This window comes from Panthera pardus, unplaced genomic scaffold, assembly GCF_024362965.1.
Source record: "Panthera pardus isolate Hobbes unplaced genomic scaffold, ASM2436296v1 HiC_scaffold_12, whole genome shotgun sequence".
In the NCBI taxonomy this organism is placed as follows: Eukaryota; Metazoa; Chordata; class Mammalia; order Carnivora; family Felidae; genus Panthera; species Panthera pardus.
Window position 1 is genome coordinate 40548054 of NW_026526677.1, and position 17036 is coordinate 40565089.

The window sequence follows — 17036 nt, forward strand, 5'->3', positions numbered from 1 at the left end:
TGTGCCCCATCCCACTTTCAAAGAGAAAATGTAGATGTTTTATTTGTCCAGAGACCCTTGCAGGGGCGGGGGGGGGGGGGTGATTTGGCCACCGAGTTCCACCAAAATGACCCGAGGGTGGAACTATTGCACATTTTACATTCTCGGGGGAAGGGAGCACAGGGCGATTTATTTTTCATCTGTCAGCTTCTGGCCAGAGGTGTGTGAGATCCCATCGACGTCAGTCCAACGATTAATAACACCAGGGATAAACTGAATTAACTACATCAAGTCCCCTTTAACCTGCATGGACTTTAAGAGCAATATAGCACCTTGGCCTTGGCTAGGAAGTCCCCTACGCTAGAGACCTCCAGGCTTACAGAGGGGTAAGACACACACATGTGAAAATGAGCACCGGACAGGATGACCTGCTCCTCTACCACCACTCACGGTTACTAGCCCCACCACCCAGCCAGCTGCCCTGGAGACGGAGCTAGAATCTTGTCTTCCTTGGCTTTGCCCTTCCCCTCACCCTCCCTTGCCTCACTCCCCAGGCCTCCTGGATTCTGACTTCTCTACGTCTCTAGAGTACACCCCCTCCATTGCTACCCTTTGGTATACGTGTTAGTTGGCTAGGGCTTCCATAACAAAGAACCATGGACCAGTGGCTCAAACAATGGAAATTACATTTTCACACTTCCGGTGGCTGGTAGTCTGAGATTAAGGGGTCAGCAGAGTTAGTTTCGGAGGCCTCTCTCCTGGCTTGTAAGTGGCTGCCTTCTCCGTCATCACATGGCCCTCTCTCTGTGCATGTCTGTGTCCTAATTTCTTCCTCTTCTTATAAGGACACCGGTCATGTTGGATTAGAGACCCCGAAAAGCCTCATTTTAACTGAATTACCTTTGTTAAGACCCCATCTCCAAATACAATTAATGTATTGAGGTTGTGGGGGTTACGACTTCAACATATAAATGTGGGGGCAAGGAGGAGAGCCACGGTTCGGCCCATAACAGTAGGTCAATACAAGGGCTTTCACAAGTTGGCCTTGGACTTACCCTTCAACTTAGCTTCAGCCATCTCTTCCAGAGGAGCTCCAGCTACACTCCAAGACTTGAAGCTTGCCAAATATGCCAAGTACCCCACCCCATCATGCTTTTGCTAATGCTGCTCATTTTGTCTAGAACATCTAGAAGATGGAACGCCCTCCGTCTTCACAACCTAACCAACTTCTTAGCCTGGCAAACTCCTATAATCAAGTCACAGGTCAAATGCCGTCTCCTCTGCAAAATCTTTCCTGAACTTCCTGAGCAGAACTAATCCACCTCTGTGTTCCCACAGCCAATACTTGACATAGCACTGCTGTCATTCCCTTGAAATTTTGAATTCCCATCTGCTTCCTTGTTAGAATGTGACACGCTTGTATTCACAGTGCTCGACAAACAGTAGGCACGCACTAAACATTTGTTGAGTGAGTGAAGTGGGAGAGAGTGTAGGCTGGACTAAACGCAAAATTCTGCTAGACTATAAAAGAAGAGATTATTATATGTGGAGTGAAGTTTAGAAATGAAAAACCCAAGCAAAACAAAGAAAGGGCCTTATTGTGGTTTAGCAGTCTTTGTGTTTCCCCTCTGCTTCCTGGGCACTGTTCGACTACATTTTCCAGGCTCACCTACCATTGACTGGGACACGGGACTGAGTTTGGCCAATGGAGGCCTAGCCCCCACGACATCCAGGAGAGTCTATCGTCTCTTTCCACACCTGTGGATGCAGAAGGTCCAGTGGACGCCGAGGCCCTAGGAAACAGTGGAAACACTAGCTGGGAGGGAGCTCGGGTCCCTGCATGGAAGAGTATCTTCCAACAGCTAAATGGACTGTAACAAGAGGGGGAAATAAACCTTATGTGGTGTTAAGCCAGTGAGATATTGGCGGGGGCGGGGGTGGTTATTATCCCATTAACTCCCGTGACTATACTACTCCCAGCTATGATACTGGATGTGCTATAGCCAAGATATTCCACTTCTCACTGTTCAGTGTCCAGCCAGTCTGTTAAGTCACGGGGACCATCATCAGGATTTTGCGTAGCAGTTGTGGAAATGATTCAAATGCACTGTCTCCGATGAGACTATACAGATATTTGGAAAGAGGAATGAAGTTAGGGCATCACAGCATAATAGTCATGTCCCCGTGGCCCCGACAAATAAAACAAGCCCAAACCTGCCTTTTCCCCTCTCCTTTCAAAGCCAAACTGTAAGACTCCGTTCCATTTAGTCTTACGGCCTGAGCAGCTGGCTCCCAGGTGCCCTCCTTGCTGCCCACCCCACTGCCGGCTGCCACTACTCCACCGAGCCACCTAACCTCCAGACCACAAACTCCGTCTTCCCTCAGTTGTTCTTCTCAACCTCTGCTCAGCTCCCGACAAGTGACTCCTCCCTCTCTGAAATGAATTCTTCTTGAATTCTATGCCCCTGTGCTATCGTGATTATCCTCCTATATCCAGCCTCCTCCCCATGCCCTCCTCCTCTTCTCCAGCTCCCTAAATCCATGGTCTGGAAGGCTGTGTTCCTGCCCTTAGCACAGAGGTGATAAATGCAGGAAGCAGCCATGTGTGGGGCTGGGGAGACAAAGAGATGGGGTCCCCTAATTTAGATGCCTCGAGGACAGGTTTCTCTGTCTCTCTCTGTCTCTCTCTCCCTCACATTTTGTTTGTTCGCATTGGTTGTCATCTTTGGTCTCTTTTTAGAACCGATCTTCCCATTTCAGGAGGGCAACTCCCCTTTCCATTTTCATCTCAATTTTCTACCTCTCTCCTGTGACAACCTCGTCCATCCGTGCTCATGACCCTCATTCATGCCCTGGTCTCTTTACAGCTGCTTTCTAGACTCTTCTGCTGCATAGCCTGCAATACCTTAAACTCAATAGGCCCCACCCACCAAACTCATCACCTAGTCTCCCCACACAGTTTTCCTTACTTCTCAGAAGAACACTGTCACCCTCTCAATTCACTGGGTTCAAAGTCATCTTTGACTCTCCCTTCTCTTCCCCTCACATTCAATCAGTAATCTGGGCCTTCATCACATCCTGCCTGGACCATTATCAAAAGCTTATCTCTAACATTCTATATCCGTCGGAGTCCAGTCAGAAACACAGAAAAATAGTGTGTTCTGTTTTGCTTCAACAGGGAGAAAATAATAGAGGGAATTGATTAAGCAGGTGCTAATCTTTTTCAGAAAGTAAAGAGGAGCACCCTGACTTAGCACAGAGGTGACTAACTGCAGGAAGCAGCCATGAAGTGTGGGGCTGGGGAAAACAAAGAGGAGAGATGGGGGCGCCCTAATTTAGATCCCTCGAGGACAGGTTTCCCAGGGTTAGGAGTCAGACCTCTGAGCAGAGAGCCCTGCCTGGTTTCTGCTGGGGCTTCTACGGGAAGACGATGGAGGTGGTTGGGGAACTGCGGGAGAAAAGCTAGACACGGATTCCAACTGTCTTCATCAGGGTTCAAGGCCATTTTAGGGACAACACTGAGAGGAACAGCTGGCAAGAAAAGTGGAGTTAAGTCTCTTCTCCCTTCCTCCTCCCCTATCTGCAGAACTTAATGGAAAATCAGCTGACAAGGAAATTGTAGTTTTTAGAATGCTAGTCCCAGAACACACAACACAGAGAGTATAGAAAGGTGAATTTGGCACATTTCCTTACCTCTAATCAATTTCCCAAATATTTCTAAATTATTAGCATGTATTGAGCCAAGTATAATTCTGAGCACTTTATATGTTATTAATATATTTAATCCTCTTAACAACATTTGGGGGTATATACTATTGTTATCCACATGATACAAACGAGGAAACAGAAGCATTATATAGGGAAGTCATTTGTTCAGAGGCAGAAGTCACTTACAGTTGGCATATCCAGGATTCAAACCCGGGGTGCCTAGCTATAAAACACTGACTCTCAAACTTTTTATTTTTTTAAACTTTCACACCAATATGTAGCTGAGGAAAAAGTCACAATCAGACGGTAGGGGTAAGAGGCCTTAAGCAAATGATTCTCAAACTGTAGCATGTGCATGTAAGAATCATTTGGGGAACGTGTTACAAATTCAGATTCTAAGACTCACTCCTCAGAGAACTGAGGGTAGGGGTCTGACTCTGGAGGTAGGGGGTCAGACTCTGGAGGGTCTGAGAAGAGGAATTTGAATTTTAAACAAGTGATCCCTGGACACCACTCCCATCACCACCCCAGGCCCGTTATTCTGATGCAAATGGTCTGTGGACCACAATTTAAGAATACTTACTTGGCAGGGGTTGGTGAGAACAGACAGGAAGACAGAACTTAAAAATATCCTTCCGTCCCCCAGTTGAGAATCAGTCTTCAAACACAACTCCGATCACATCATGTCCTGCTTAAAATCCCTTCAATTCATTCAACAAGCTCATGCAACAGATTAATTCAAGTAGTTACTGAATACATACTATGTAGTAGGCAATATTCTAGGTACCTGGGATACATCAGCGAACAAAACAAAAATCCCTCAGGGACCTGCTATCCTACTGGGTTGGGGAAGGAGACCGTAATGCAACAGACATATTAAATTTCATAGTATGTTAAAAGGCAGTTAAGTGCTAGGTCAAAAATGCAGAGTAGGGTGAAGAGGACAAATAGTTCAAGGAAAGGATGTTCCAACTTTGTAGACGTTGGTGAGCATGGGCCTCATCGAGAAGTTGACATCTGGAAAAAAGCTCAGAGGAAAGGCACTTCACCCCGTGGATATCTGGGGAAAGAGCATTCCAGGCAGGGCACAGCAAGGAAAGGCTTGAGGCGGAAGCATGCCTAGCAGGTGTATAGGCATCAGCAAGAGGGAAAGCACAAGGGGTCAGATCCTGTCGGGCCTTGCAGGCCACTGTCAGGGCTTTGGCTCTTCCTCTGGTGAGCTCAAGAGTCACTAGAAGGTTGTAGGCAGAGAAGCAATAGGATTCAGTCGGTCTTTTATAAGGATCACTCTGGCTGCTTGTGGCAGGGTAAGGGTGGAAGCAGGGAGACCAAATAAGAAGGCTGCAGTAACCCAGGCAAGAGGTGATGGTAACTCAGAACGACAGCAGCAATGGTGGTCAGAAGCACTCAATTCTGGATGTATTTTCAAGATGGAGTCCGCAGGATTTCTCAAAGAAATCTGAATCTGGCATATCACGAGAGAAAAAGAATCATCAAGAAAAGACTGTAAAGTTTTGATGTTGAGTAACTGAAAGGATGGAGTTTCCAAACAACTGATATAGGGAAGACTAAGGGGTAGGGAACAGGGTTGTTTACTTTTTATTTATCTTCAAAAAAATTTTTTTAATGTTTGTTTCTGAGAGAGAGAGAGAGAGAATGAGCTGGGGAGGGGCAGAGAGAGAGAGGGAGACACAGAATCTGAAGCAGGCTCCAAGCTTTGAACTGTCAGCACAGAGCCTGACAGGGGGCTTGAACCCATGAACTGTGAGATCATGACCTGAGCCAAAGTTGGATGCCTAAGCAAATGAGCCATCTGGGCTCCCCTATTTTATCTTTAAATTTACTATGTTTTATTTAATTCTTTACTTTTTATTTGTGAGGGTGAGGATAGAGTGGAGATTAGAAGTTCAATTTCAATTTTGGACATGTTAGGATGTCTATTAAACATTTATTTAAGTGGATAGAGTTGGAGAAGAAGTCTGAACCAGAGTTAAAAGCTGGGGCATTTTGGTACACAGATCGTATACGCAATCACACAACTGGACGAGATTGTCAAGGAAGGAGAACTAAGTTTAGGTGAAGAACAAGAAGTTCAAGAACTAGCCACTGAGACATTCCAACATTAAATGGTAGGGGAAGGAAAACAGCAAAGGAGACTGGGGGATCTCGAGAGCAACCAGTGGGGTTAAAAGGAAACTCAGGGGTGCTGTCTCGTGGAGGCCGCGTGAGGAAAGTGTATTTGGGAAGACGGACCGGCCACCGTCAAATGCTGCTAAGCAGTTCCCATGGAGGGCAGGGGTGAAAGCCTGACTGCTTAAGTGGGTTAAGAGGAGGAAGGGGAGACAGGAATTGGAGATACTGGCCAGCCACAACCTTTTCAAGGGCTTTTTATTGACGAGGTAAGGAAACAGCTCCTGTTGCTCACTTAAACCTTTCAGCTCCTTGGCTTAACATTCAAGGCCCCCGGTGACTTCATCCCAATCAACCATTCCGATTTACTAACCGAGTGCCCCATTTGAAACGCCCTATAGGCCCAGCTGCCGTGGTTCTAACTATACTTCAGACTCTCCCATTATCTGCACTCGGAGGGTTCTCTACATGAGAATGCCTTTCACTTCCAACTCCGGATTTCCAAACTAAGTACCATTGAAAGTCCCTTTGCAATGCCTTATCGTCCATAGACACTTCCCTTATCACATCTACTGAGGCTCTCTCCAACCTCTAAACTCTAACAATATTTTATTTGTACCTTTCTTATGGCTTTTAATATCTTCTACATTATCCTATAGTTTCATTCATCTTAGCTTTCCTCTAGATTGCAAGCTCTGTGATTAGTATGCCCAGTTAAATGTTTTATGGTCTGAAAGACCTATGATGGTGCTCAGTGAATATCTGTGGAATAATTTAAAAATTAATGACATGTGCTTTCCGTGCCATGTATCACTTAGAAGCACTGGCATATAGTGGTTTGGAAGGTGTGAGGCGAGGAATTTGAATTTTAAACAAGTAAGCCCCTGCTCCATCCCTAGAATTCTAGTTAAATGGTGTGTGGGCCACAATTTGAGAATATATACTTGGTAGGGTTTGAAGAGAAAGGGAAAGGCTATAGCTTGAGAAAGTCCTTCTGTCCCCCAACTGAGAATCAGAGACTTCAAACAACTATGATCACATCATACCCTGCTTAAAAACCCTTCATTCAATAAATTGAAACATTTATTGATCACGCACAACGTGTCTGACAATATTCAAGGTGACTCTAGGCTCTGAAGTGGCTACCCCACTTGGTATCTAAGTGACCTTGGAGAAGATACAAACTTCTTTAGCCTTTAGTTTCCTTATCTGCAAAGGCTCGGTGCTCTGTAGAAGAAAGAAGAACGGAGAAAGGATCCTTGAAAAACGGAAAGGTCAATGTGGCTAGAGTACAAAGCGTAGTCCAGAGTGGGACTGGGAAACAAAATAAGGTTATATTATTCAAGGCCTTGTAGGTCATGATGAGAAGTTTAGCCTTTACCCCAAGAGCAAGGGGAGCCTTAAGGAAGGGTTTTCAGTAGGAAGGTGCCATGTCCAGGGGCATTTATATACAATACCAAGAGTTAAAGTGGAATTAGTTTTTCCTCCAGAACAAGGGAAATTAGCACTTACAATCACATCAGTCCAATATTTTGAGGGTACTAAGTAAAAACAGTAATTAATCTTGAAAACCTCATCTGTTCCATTTTCTAAGTAAGATGGAAAATTATATCTTGCTTACTGGTGTTAACAGGGAGCTCAACTCAGTCCTGGAATTGTGAATCAGTTTCTTTATGCCCTACATACACCTTTTCTCAATTTAAGATTCTGAAAGTTAAGTGTCAGAAATGAAGTCTCAACTACAAAAAAAAAAAAAAAAAAAAAAAATTTATTAAGTGTGAAAGCAAAACAGGTACTTCTATTTAGATATTTTTTACATATTTATAGATAAAACAAACAAATAATTTATCAAAAATTACAAGCTTAAAGAATAGTACTATTTTGAAACAACCAATAAAGTATTCGAAAATACTACATTTTATCCATAATTGGTGAATATTATCTCAAAAAAAAAAAAAAGTAAGTTGTATTTTCTTGTGAAACATATAAAAGCGTTTTTAGATGTCTGCCAAGATTGTTCAGGAACAGTCCATCTTGCTAAATCTAAAAGCGTAGTGCCTTTCTGGAGAACTTGTGTTTTTACTACATAGCTTTACAGACCACTTGTGTTTTCCTTTGGGCTTCGGTGAACTCCTAATCTTCACTTCACTTGCAGACCACAGGGCATCAACATGAACACAGATCAGAGTGAGAATCTGGGGTCGCTTTTCTTCATACTGAGCGAAGGACTTTCTCCTTAGCCGGGTGGAAGACCATGCTGTATTGGGACGTCCAATCTACGGCACAGGGCTTCACCAAGCCAAAGCAGCCACACTGAAAGAAATCTGCAAGGTTCTGCGTGAACCCAAGGCTGCCAAGGAAGGAAGAGAACACATCTTACTACTTTTCCTGTTTACCTTTTGACAAACATTCATCCAGACCATAAATATTCACTGAGAATTTACAATATACGACATCCTTTGAAGATCCTGCAGGAATCCAGAGGTGAATCAGACCATTCCCTGGATTACGGGACATTAAAATTGATGCCCAGTTCCGTCTCTGGACCTGAATCCCTATTGTGAGATTCTCTGACTCCTGCCCAGCAACTTAATTTCCTTCTGAGCACCCCACTCACTGGAATGATGGCTGCCATCAAGAAGTTTCCTTCTTTCCATTCCCACTGCCCTGATTCAGATTTTGATTATTTCAGAGGCCAGGCAGGCCAGCAACAGTACAGTCAACAGATGTTTGTGGGTTTTTTTTTTTCCTTAAACTTTCTAAGTTAAATATGGCCCTGGCCCTGTCTCAGTTCTTTCCAATTAATCCTTTTTTTTTTTTTTTTAATAGTCCAGAAGTCTTTTGTCCTTTTTTATACCTATCATCCCATGAACTCTGAGGAGCTCGGGTTCCTTTCCACTGGTTCTCACTAAGTGTGCTTCTCTGGGTGGGGCAGGCTGGCGTTTCCACTGAACCCAAGAACCTTTCTCCTTGGCTTCCTTCTTCTGATCATTTTCCTGCACATGCTTCACACGAGCTGCCTCGGCTCTTAGAGTGCTTCATATGCTCACTACATACATTAGTTCTCTTGGCAAGAATCTTCCCTCGACTTCTGGGTTTATGACACTGCCAACAGCACGCCGGGTGACACCGTAGACTCCTGAGGTTGTGCCATGGGAACCTTTGCAGCCCGTTCCCTTGATGTCCACAATATCACCTTTCTGACAGATTCACAAGCATGTGGCCAGAACAGCAACTCCGTGTTGTCTAAAAGGCCTAGAGAGAATGCAGCGGGGGCCTCCCCTCCTTCCCTTGTTGCTGGTCATTTTGGCGAATTACTCGAAGATGGCAGTTCCAACCAAAGGGAGGGAGCTCCTTCCAATTAATCTTACCTATTGGACACGGTGTGGTCTTCCAAAAACCTTGCCAAAACCCAAACCCTATACACTAAAACACATCTGTGCCTGAGGATGGCTGTGCATCTGCCGCTGCTGTGACAGTGGTCAAGACAGGACCATCTCCACTCCTAGGAAGACCAGCTCCAGAGCTAGTTAGTGAGGGAAAGTAACTCAGGGTAAGACAGACAAGACAAATCTTCATTCTGGGCAGGTTTTTGGAACCTAGATTCACAGTGGCTCTAAGGCTTTGCCGTTAGGTCCTCCAGCCCACATTGCCATCACTCAGCAGTTCCAAACACGCCCCAGCTCTCTCATCTCAGGCCCTCCTTCCAGACTCTTCTCTCTCTGGGGCTTGAAATGCCCTTCTGTCCTTCTCCATCATGCCCCACCACACATCTTTCAAGGCTCAGCTGAAAATTCCACCTCTGTCACAAAGGCTTCCATTCTTCAGTGGAGTAAATATTTATTTCTCTGGTTAAACTCCTGAGAAAGGACTTTACGATCATTGCCAGTCTGAGACAATCGTCACAAGCCTAACACTACTGTCCACCTTCCACCACCGAAGCCGTCTCTTCTCAATTCAGTCAACTGCTCTCCTCTCTAAACACAGATCATAGTCATATCCCAGGCTCTAATTTCCTTGTCTAACAGCCTAACAGTTTCATCTCGTACCACGAGTGTGCTTTAAAATAGACTGCTCATGAGATATGCAGTGGGCGTTAAATCCCCAGAGGGCTCAGGGTCACCTCTGCAGCACTCCCAGCTTCCAAGACCCCGATATATATGACAGGGAGATAAGCTTCAAAGCCTGACTGTTCATATCGTAAGATGACAGGCTTCCTACAAACACTCTCATTTTCTACTGAGGACAGGTTTTATACAACCGATGCTCTTGGGAAAACATACCCCAAACCCGAAACACTAGTTTCTCCCTGACGCGGATGGGCACATTAAACACAGGGCTAAAAGAATTACTGGTGATAGAAAGGTAGGTTGAAAATCTTGGCAAAGTTCACAATCTAATGCTTTCTGCAGACAGCCTGGTGGCTGGAATTCTCAGCCACGTGCTCGGTTATCTCACACTGACTTCACGCCAGCAACATGCAATCCTGTGACCATGTGGCTTGACTAAAGAGATTCCCCACCTTGGCAACACTTCAAAGTCACTTAGCTATTTGTGCCAAGTCCAGCAGACTAAGTCCCAAATTCTTACCACCTTGGGGCTCATGACCTCACCACTCACCTCCCGTCAGTCACTAAGGCTTCCAAGAATTAAGAGGTTCAACTCCATCAGATAGCAAGTTAGAGTGCAGCATGGCCTGAGTGGTGGCAGCAGACTGGGAAACCAAGGGTTAGGCTAGCATCCTCCACAGGACTCAGTGGTCAAAACAGATCGGACTTACTTGTATGGGGTCCTCCTGAGGGACAATGTCTGTTTCATATGCCTGCTCTGCTTCAACAGGCTGGTTTTCTCGTGGGAGGTCAGGCCCAGGAAAGCAATCTGCAAAAGAAGTTTGGAAGGTACATGAAAAATACTGCTATGTCAAGGTTCCGTTTCTCTCCGTGCATCACAGGACAGAGGTAAGCATTCAGTACTCCCCCAAATACAGTGTCACCTCGCCCTCTAAGCAAGGATCATGGTGAGGATAACAACAGCTCAGCAGCTCTAAATGAGACTCTCCTATGTAAATCTAGGAGCTGAGCAGTTGTTTATTTATTTATTTTTAAGTAATCTCTACACCCAATGTGGGGCTCAAACTCATGACCCCGAAATTATGACTCACACACTCTGCTGACTGAGCCAGCCAGGCACCCCTGAGCATTTATCCTTTTGACCGATTTTTATTAACCTTCAAAAAAGCACAGTCATGAAATAATTGCTTTAGTGATTTAAGCCAGGGCTTACCACCTTGTTTAGGTTCTTAACACGTTCAGCATGCAACTTTTAGATGAATAAAACAATATGTGATCAGCATTACTGTAATTCTCACTTTGTGTATGCTTCTTAGTAGTTCTTTAGAAAGGGCCAAATGAAAAAGTTAAAGAACATTTAAATGTACCGAAGTGAAGAACATTTAAATCCACAATTTGGGGAAAGGTAAGAATTCAGGTAACTTAAATACTCCCAAATATGGAGCACCTGGGTGGCTCAGTCGGTTGTGTCTGATTCCTGATTTCAGCTCAGGTCATAATCTCATGGTTTCGTGAATTTGAGCCCCACATGAGCTCTGCAGTGACAGCGTGAAGTCTGCTTGAGATTCTCCCTCTCCCTGTCTTCTGCCCCTACTCTACTCACACTCTCTGCCTCAAAATAAATGAATAAACTAAAAAAAAAAAAAAAACAACACAAAAAACCTCCCAAATCACCTGGGTGCCTGGGTGGCTCAGCTGGTTAAGCGGCCTTCAGCTCAGGTCATGATCTCATGGTTTGTGGGATCGAGCCTCACATTGGGTTCTGCTTGAGAGCAGATTCTACCCCTCCCCCACTCACTCACACACTCTCTCTCAAAATAAACATTAAAAAAAAAAAGACCCTCCCAAATCATTAAAACAACTATTACTCACTGAGTTACCCCCATTTAATCCTGAAAATAACTCAAACATCAAGCTCCTCATCTGTAAAACAGAGATTATCACACCATCCTCCCTCATCAGATTGCTTAAAGACTTGACATCATATATTTAAAATATCCAGTGCAGAGGCTCCTGGAGGTAAAGTAACTGGTCCAAAGTCACACAGCTTAGAGAGTGGCAGAACTGAGACAGATACCTCAGCCAGCGTGAGAATAAAGTTCATGGTCCTTACCACAGACTACATGCTCAGTTTGACTTGCTATAGTCAAACCCATGACTCACCAGAGCAGTCATCAAATGAAAGGCTTCGAACAACAGAATTGGTTTGTTTATTAAGAAAACAACATTACTAGGGGGCGCCTGGGTGACTCAGTTGGTTAAGTCCGACTTCAGCTCAGGTCATGATCTCGTGGTTTGTGAGTTCGAGTCCCATGTCGGGCTCTGGGCTGGCAGCTCGGAGCCTGGAGCCTGCTTCGGATTCTATGTCTCCCTCTCCCTCTGTCCCTCCCCAGCTCACACTCTGTCTCTCTCTCCTTCAAAAATAAGTAAACATTAAAAAAAAAATTTTTTTTAAGAAAACAACATTAAACTCCTATATTTGAAAACTACCCAAAACTTTTGAATTCATTTTCCTTGCCTTAGAAAGTATTAACAAAATTAAGGTTTCTTTAAAAAATTGATATTATAGTCTTATATATACTGTCCTTGTCCTAAGCCTCCAGAAAAGAAGAAAGAGAATTAGAATCCGTGTCTCAAACCTTAGGTTCTACATCTGCTTCCACCTCTCACCACCCTTATGGACAAAACTGGGCACTCGACATCTCACAGGCTTAGTTTTCTCACCTTTAGAATGGAGACACTACTTTGGCACAATCTATACCTCAAATGTCTGTTGGGGAATAGATAGGAAAGTGCTCTGGAATATGTAAAATACAGATAAATACTAGGTATCATACGAGATAGTAGTTAATATTAATAATCACTGATGCTAATACTCATTCTTACTGCCTGAGTCTATCGATGCCAGAGGGGCAGAAGATTAAGATGAATGTTCAGAAGCCTCCGTTCTGTGGGTGTTACCAGCTTAATTCCTTTCCTTGGCACTGTTTTCCTTTGTCTGTCTTTATCACTTTGTTACTATTATTGTAGACCTGGTTACTTCCCTGTTAAAGTGGAATGCACTTTTTTTTTTTAATTTTTTTTTTTTTTTTAACATTTATTTATTTTTGAGACAGAGAGAGACAGAGCATGAACGGGGGAGGGGCAGAGACAGAGGGAGACACAGAATCGGAAGCAGGCTCCAGGCTCTGAGCCGTCAGCCCAGAGCCCGACGCGGGGCTCGAACTCAAGGACCGCGAGATCGTGACCTGAGCTGAAGTCAGACGCTCAACCGACTGAGCCACCCAGGCGCCCCGTGGAATGCACTTTTGAGGAGTAATGCTCTAATTATGTGAGGTCTCACAGTAATTGGCTCAGACTGACCACGGCCGTCCATTCCACAAGCACGGGCCACAGCAACAATGAGAATTAGGTTATGCTCATAGGGGAAGGAAGGCAGCAGGGAAGGGACAGTAGCTTCTTCGGAAGCTCAATGTGGCTACTACTGCCCTGGAGAGTGAACTTTCTAATGGCCATGACCTTCCCTAGAAGTGTAATTACCATGGTTACACTGGTTAGTGGTTAGTGTGGGATCTTGCATTTCCTCCCCACTTCTACCCATTTAAGTGCTGCATAATAATCAGGACAACAAACAGGGTTGGAAAAAGTGAGAGAAGAGAATCATCTCACACCTGCACAATGGTTTTATATTTTATATCATGTTTTCACATACTGTATGATTTAACCGTATGATGAAAAAAGCCTTTGAACAGGACAGTCAGTGGACCTAAGTTTCCGATTCTGATTTTGCCACTTACTGGGTGACCTTGAGCAAGTCAGCTCTCTGTAAGTCTATCCGTAAAGTAAAAAGATCAGATTAGATCATCCCTACGGACAAGTTAACAACTCATTATTCTAACCTTTAAACGATCCTGTGAGAGTAGCATTATCAACCCCATTTTACAGACAAAGAACTGGAAATCCAAGAGTCAAATGACATGCCTAGACCCAGAGAGTAAGCGACAGAGGTGGAACTAGGACCCAAAAGCCTTCTGAGTTAAAATTCAAGTCTTTCTACCTTATTACAGTGTACTGGAAATTTTACTCAAAGGCTTTACAGAAGAGAAATTAATACCTGAAAGAGCTGATTTAATAATAAAAATGTTGACCACGAGAAGTGGAAAGTTGCTAGCATGAAGATATATAAAACCCAAGGGGAACAGGCCACAATCTGATTGAGGTAGGTCCACAGTCCATCTTCTCTGAATGTCGTGGCACAATGATTTGACCAATCTGTGGATTCACAAAAAAGAAACTCATTATTTAAAAAGGCAACAAACCAGTGATTATTGTACAAGAAGATAAAATCGCTGCACTTCTTTTCAGGGAGAAGAGACGGTAAGACATGAGAGCACAGAATAGAACCCAGCTTTAAGGATATATCTTCCGGGGGTACTTGGATGGCTCAGTCGGTTAAGCGTCCGACTCTTGATTTTGGCTCAGTCCATAATCTCATGGTTCGTGGGCTGGGCCCTGCGTCGAGCTCCACGGTGACACTGCAGAGCCTGCTTGGGATTCTCTCTCCCTCCCTCTCTGCCCCACCCCTGCTCATGCCCTCTCTGAAAATAAACGAATAAACTTTTAAAAAAATGTAAAAATAATTTAAAAATCTGAAACATGGTGAAAAAAAAAGAATTTTTCTTCCAAGTGCCAACTTAACTAGCAAAGGTGAAAAACTGGCACCTCATTACTCATTAAAGCTATATGATAACACTGCATTGGTAGCTGGCAGTAAAGGAATAAAAGCAAAAAAGGTCCACAAGACCACCACTAAAACCACCATTTTCGGCATAAAATGAACCGGCCCAAAGTTAATTGTTTAAGGACTTGATGACAGAGAATGACTGGATTTAATAAATGTCTGTCTTAGAAAATTCTTTATTTTGTCCATGATACACAGGAGTCTATTATAGCACTGAATAAACTCTTATTAAGGGTTCGGATCACTTGGCTGTTGTAGGCGCCAAGAAATCCTGTAAGCGCCCAGATAACCATGGGAACACAACCTAACAGCATGCGGTTATTGGGTGTACTTCTGCACCGGCACCATAATTTATCCTGTAGAGAGGGAGAAAGTCTAGGTAAGGGAATTCATGAGACAGACACCCCTAGGAAAAGAGTAAAGGGAAAAAGATTCATATAGGAGGGAAAAAGATTCATATAGGCACGGCTCAATTTCTCTCCAGGAACACCTATTTATATGCCAATTAAAAGAGAAGACTTCACTATGGCCTTTGTGACCTCCCTAAGCTATGCAGCTAAGAGCAGCACTAAGGAGAATGAAAGTAGGAAGCAGTAGAAACAAGGGAACAAATCCTCAAGGTCTTGCGAAGCCTATGGCTTCTGTAGGCCTCACAACAGTTTATAAAGGGCAAATTATTTTTGAAATAAGAATTCTGTAAATTTTCACCTTGAGGCTTCATAAATGCCTCTGACAATTTGATAAGTAGTTTCAGACAGTTTCCCAAAGCAGCACTTAAGAGCTCCTGGGACAGAAAGAAAATGAGTCCCTGACTTTACTATCACCTGTCTGTCCATTTTAGTCTTAAAAGAAAAAAGTCTTTTTTTCCCCCATTTTGAGCCTTATTTGATTCCCAACCATCTTTCATGACTATACGTCAGAAGCAATCTAAGAGTAATCACCACAGAGTAACCATCAAGGCAACAAGTTAAGGCAAATTACACTCTCTTGAGAGCTTCTCATTAGGACGGCAGACAAAGATGCCTCTCGTGCACCTGATATGACAAAAAAGACTATAATTCCCAATGGCAGGTACAGGAAACGGCTGCTGAGTGGGAAAGAATACCTACTTTCTTCCAGCTTACAGATTTCTACTGCGCTCTTCTGGGAAATTTTTTGATCACACGGCATGACCCCCAACTAGAATTTTCATAGGACTGATTGCAGATTTAATGTCAAAGATAATGGCCACAAATGGCCACGTACATTATCTTCTGCAATATACAACTTTAATATGCGCTAATAATACATTCTTATCAGGTGGTCACTGGTTAATGATAGGGGACTCATACTGTACCAAGTCGATCATTTGCATTTTTAGATAGCTCTGCCAGCTACAGTGTTCTTTCTAACCATGATCTAAAATCTTTCTCCCTGTAACTTGCAGGATGCTGACCCTTTCTGAGTGTCCATCCTGAAAACAGACCTCACAAAGGACAGAACGGATGGAGGCTACACAGAGCCAGAAGTAGCTGTAACTGGCTCACGCGAGGCTCGTGTGCATCAGGGCCGTCGCATCAGGAGTGTTAATGCCAAAGAAGGTGGGATGGCGGGGAGGCCTTGTTAGAAAAATGAGGCACAAGTTCATTTTTCCTGTCTGTGAAGTAATGATAAATGACATGATGTCCTCATTCGGTGCCAGAATATAAATGGGATAAAACTAACAAAATACGTTGACTAGTCTACATGGTCGCAGGTGAATATAAAGTGGGACCATTTCTAACAGACAAAATATAATACAAAAATTGGTTCAGAGCCAGAGAATAGAAACAAAGAAGGAAGAGCCAATGCACAGAATACGAAAGCAAAGCGGAAAGAAGGAAAGTGATGGAAAATTACTTCTGTCCTTATCAATACAGTCTTATGCTAGACACAGACACCAAACAAAGGGGACTATTTTTAGTGAAGAGAGAAGCAGGAGAGACAAGAGTGGTGTAAAACCTGGCTTCTCTCCCAATAGGATCACGTCCAAGGGACAAGTTGGTCCAAGGGCCAGCCTGAAAAGGTCTTCCAGGAACATGTTTTATTGTTAGGCATTAAAAGGGCAGTTCTTTCAGTAGAAAGATGCACTGCCAAGAAATCTTTTACTTCTTACACCACAGGACATAACCTAAGAGGTTTTTTAAATTTCAATGCTCAGGATTACTTATGGCCTTTGACAAGAAATGGTACCAGGGATCACAACCTTCCGACTATTAGGTCCATTTGAGAGGGTGGCACTTACACTAAACTACAGAAGCTTTCCCTACTGATCACAGACACCCAAGGTGTCAGACGAGAAAGGGGCTGACAAGGTAACTAACTGAAGCCCTCTCCATGCCTAGGGCAGGGCAAAAAACCCCAAAACACAACATGTCACACAGACATTA

General features: G+C 43.8%; 1 protein-coding gene and 1 long non-coding RNA gene across 5 annotated transcripts in view; one reads left to right on the top strand and one right to left on the bottom strand.

Moving 5' to 3' along the window:
* Window positions 1-6882: 6882 nt before the first annotated feature.
* Window positions 6883-17036, bottom strand: part of ZDHHC13 (zinc finger DHHC-type palmitoyltransferase 13) — a 51805-nt gene continuing 41651 nt past the window's right edge. For 3 of the 4 annotated variants that reach the window (XM_053899902.1, XM_053899904.1, XM_053899905.1), the window contains 3 exons: window positions 14002-14159; window positions 10598-10695; window positions 6883-8167 (listed from right to left, as the gene is read on the bottom strand). In XM_053899902.1, coding sequence (XP_053755877.1) covers window positions 8029-8167; window positions 10598-10695; window positions 14002-14159 — 395 coding nt within the window. In that variant the 3' untranslated portion in view covers window positions 6883-8028. Of the gene's footprint in view, window positions 8168-8193; window positions 9344-10597; window positions 10696-14001; window positions 14160-17036 lie in introns of those variants that run through there. The other variant, XM_053899903.1, reaches the window with a different exon arrangement.
* LOC128776168 (uncharacterized) lies at window positions 10658-16459 on the top strand. Its single transcript, XR_008421184.1, has 2 exons — window positions 10658-10775; window positions 16055-16459. It is a non-coding gene; the product is annotated as an uncharacterized LOC128776168 (long non-coding RNA).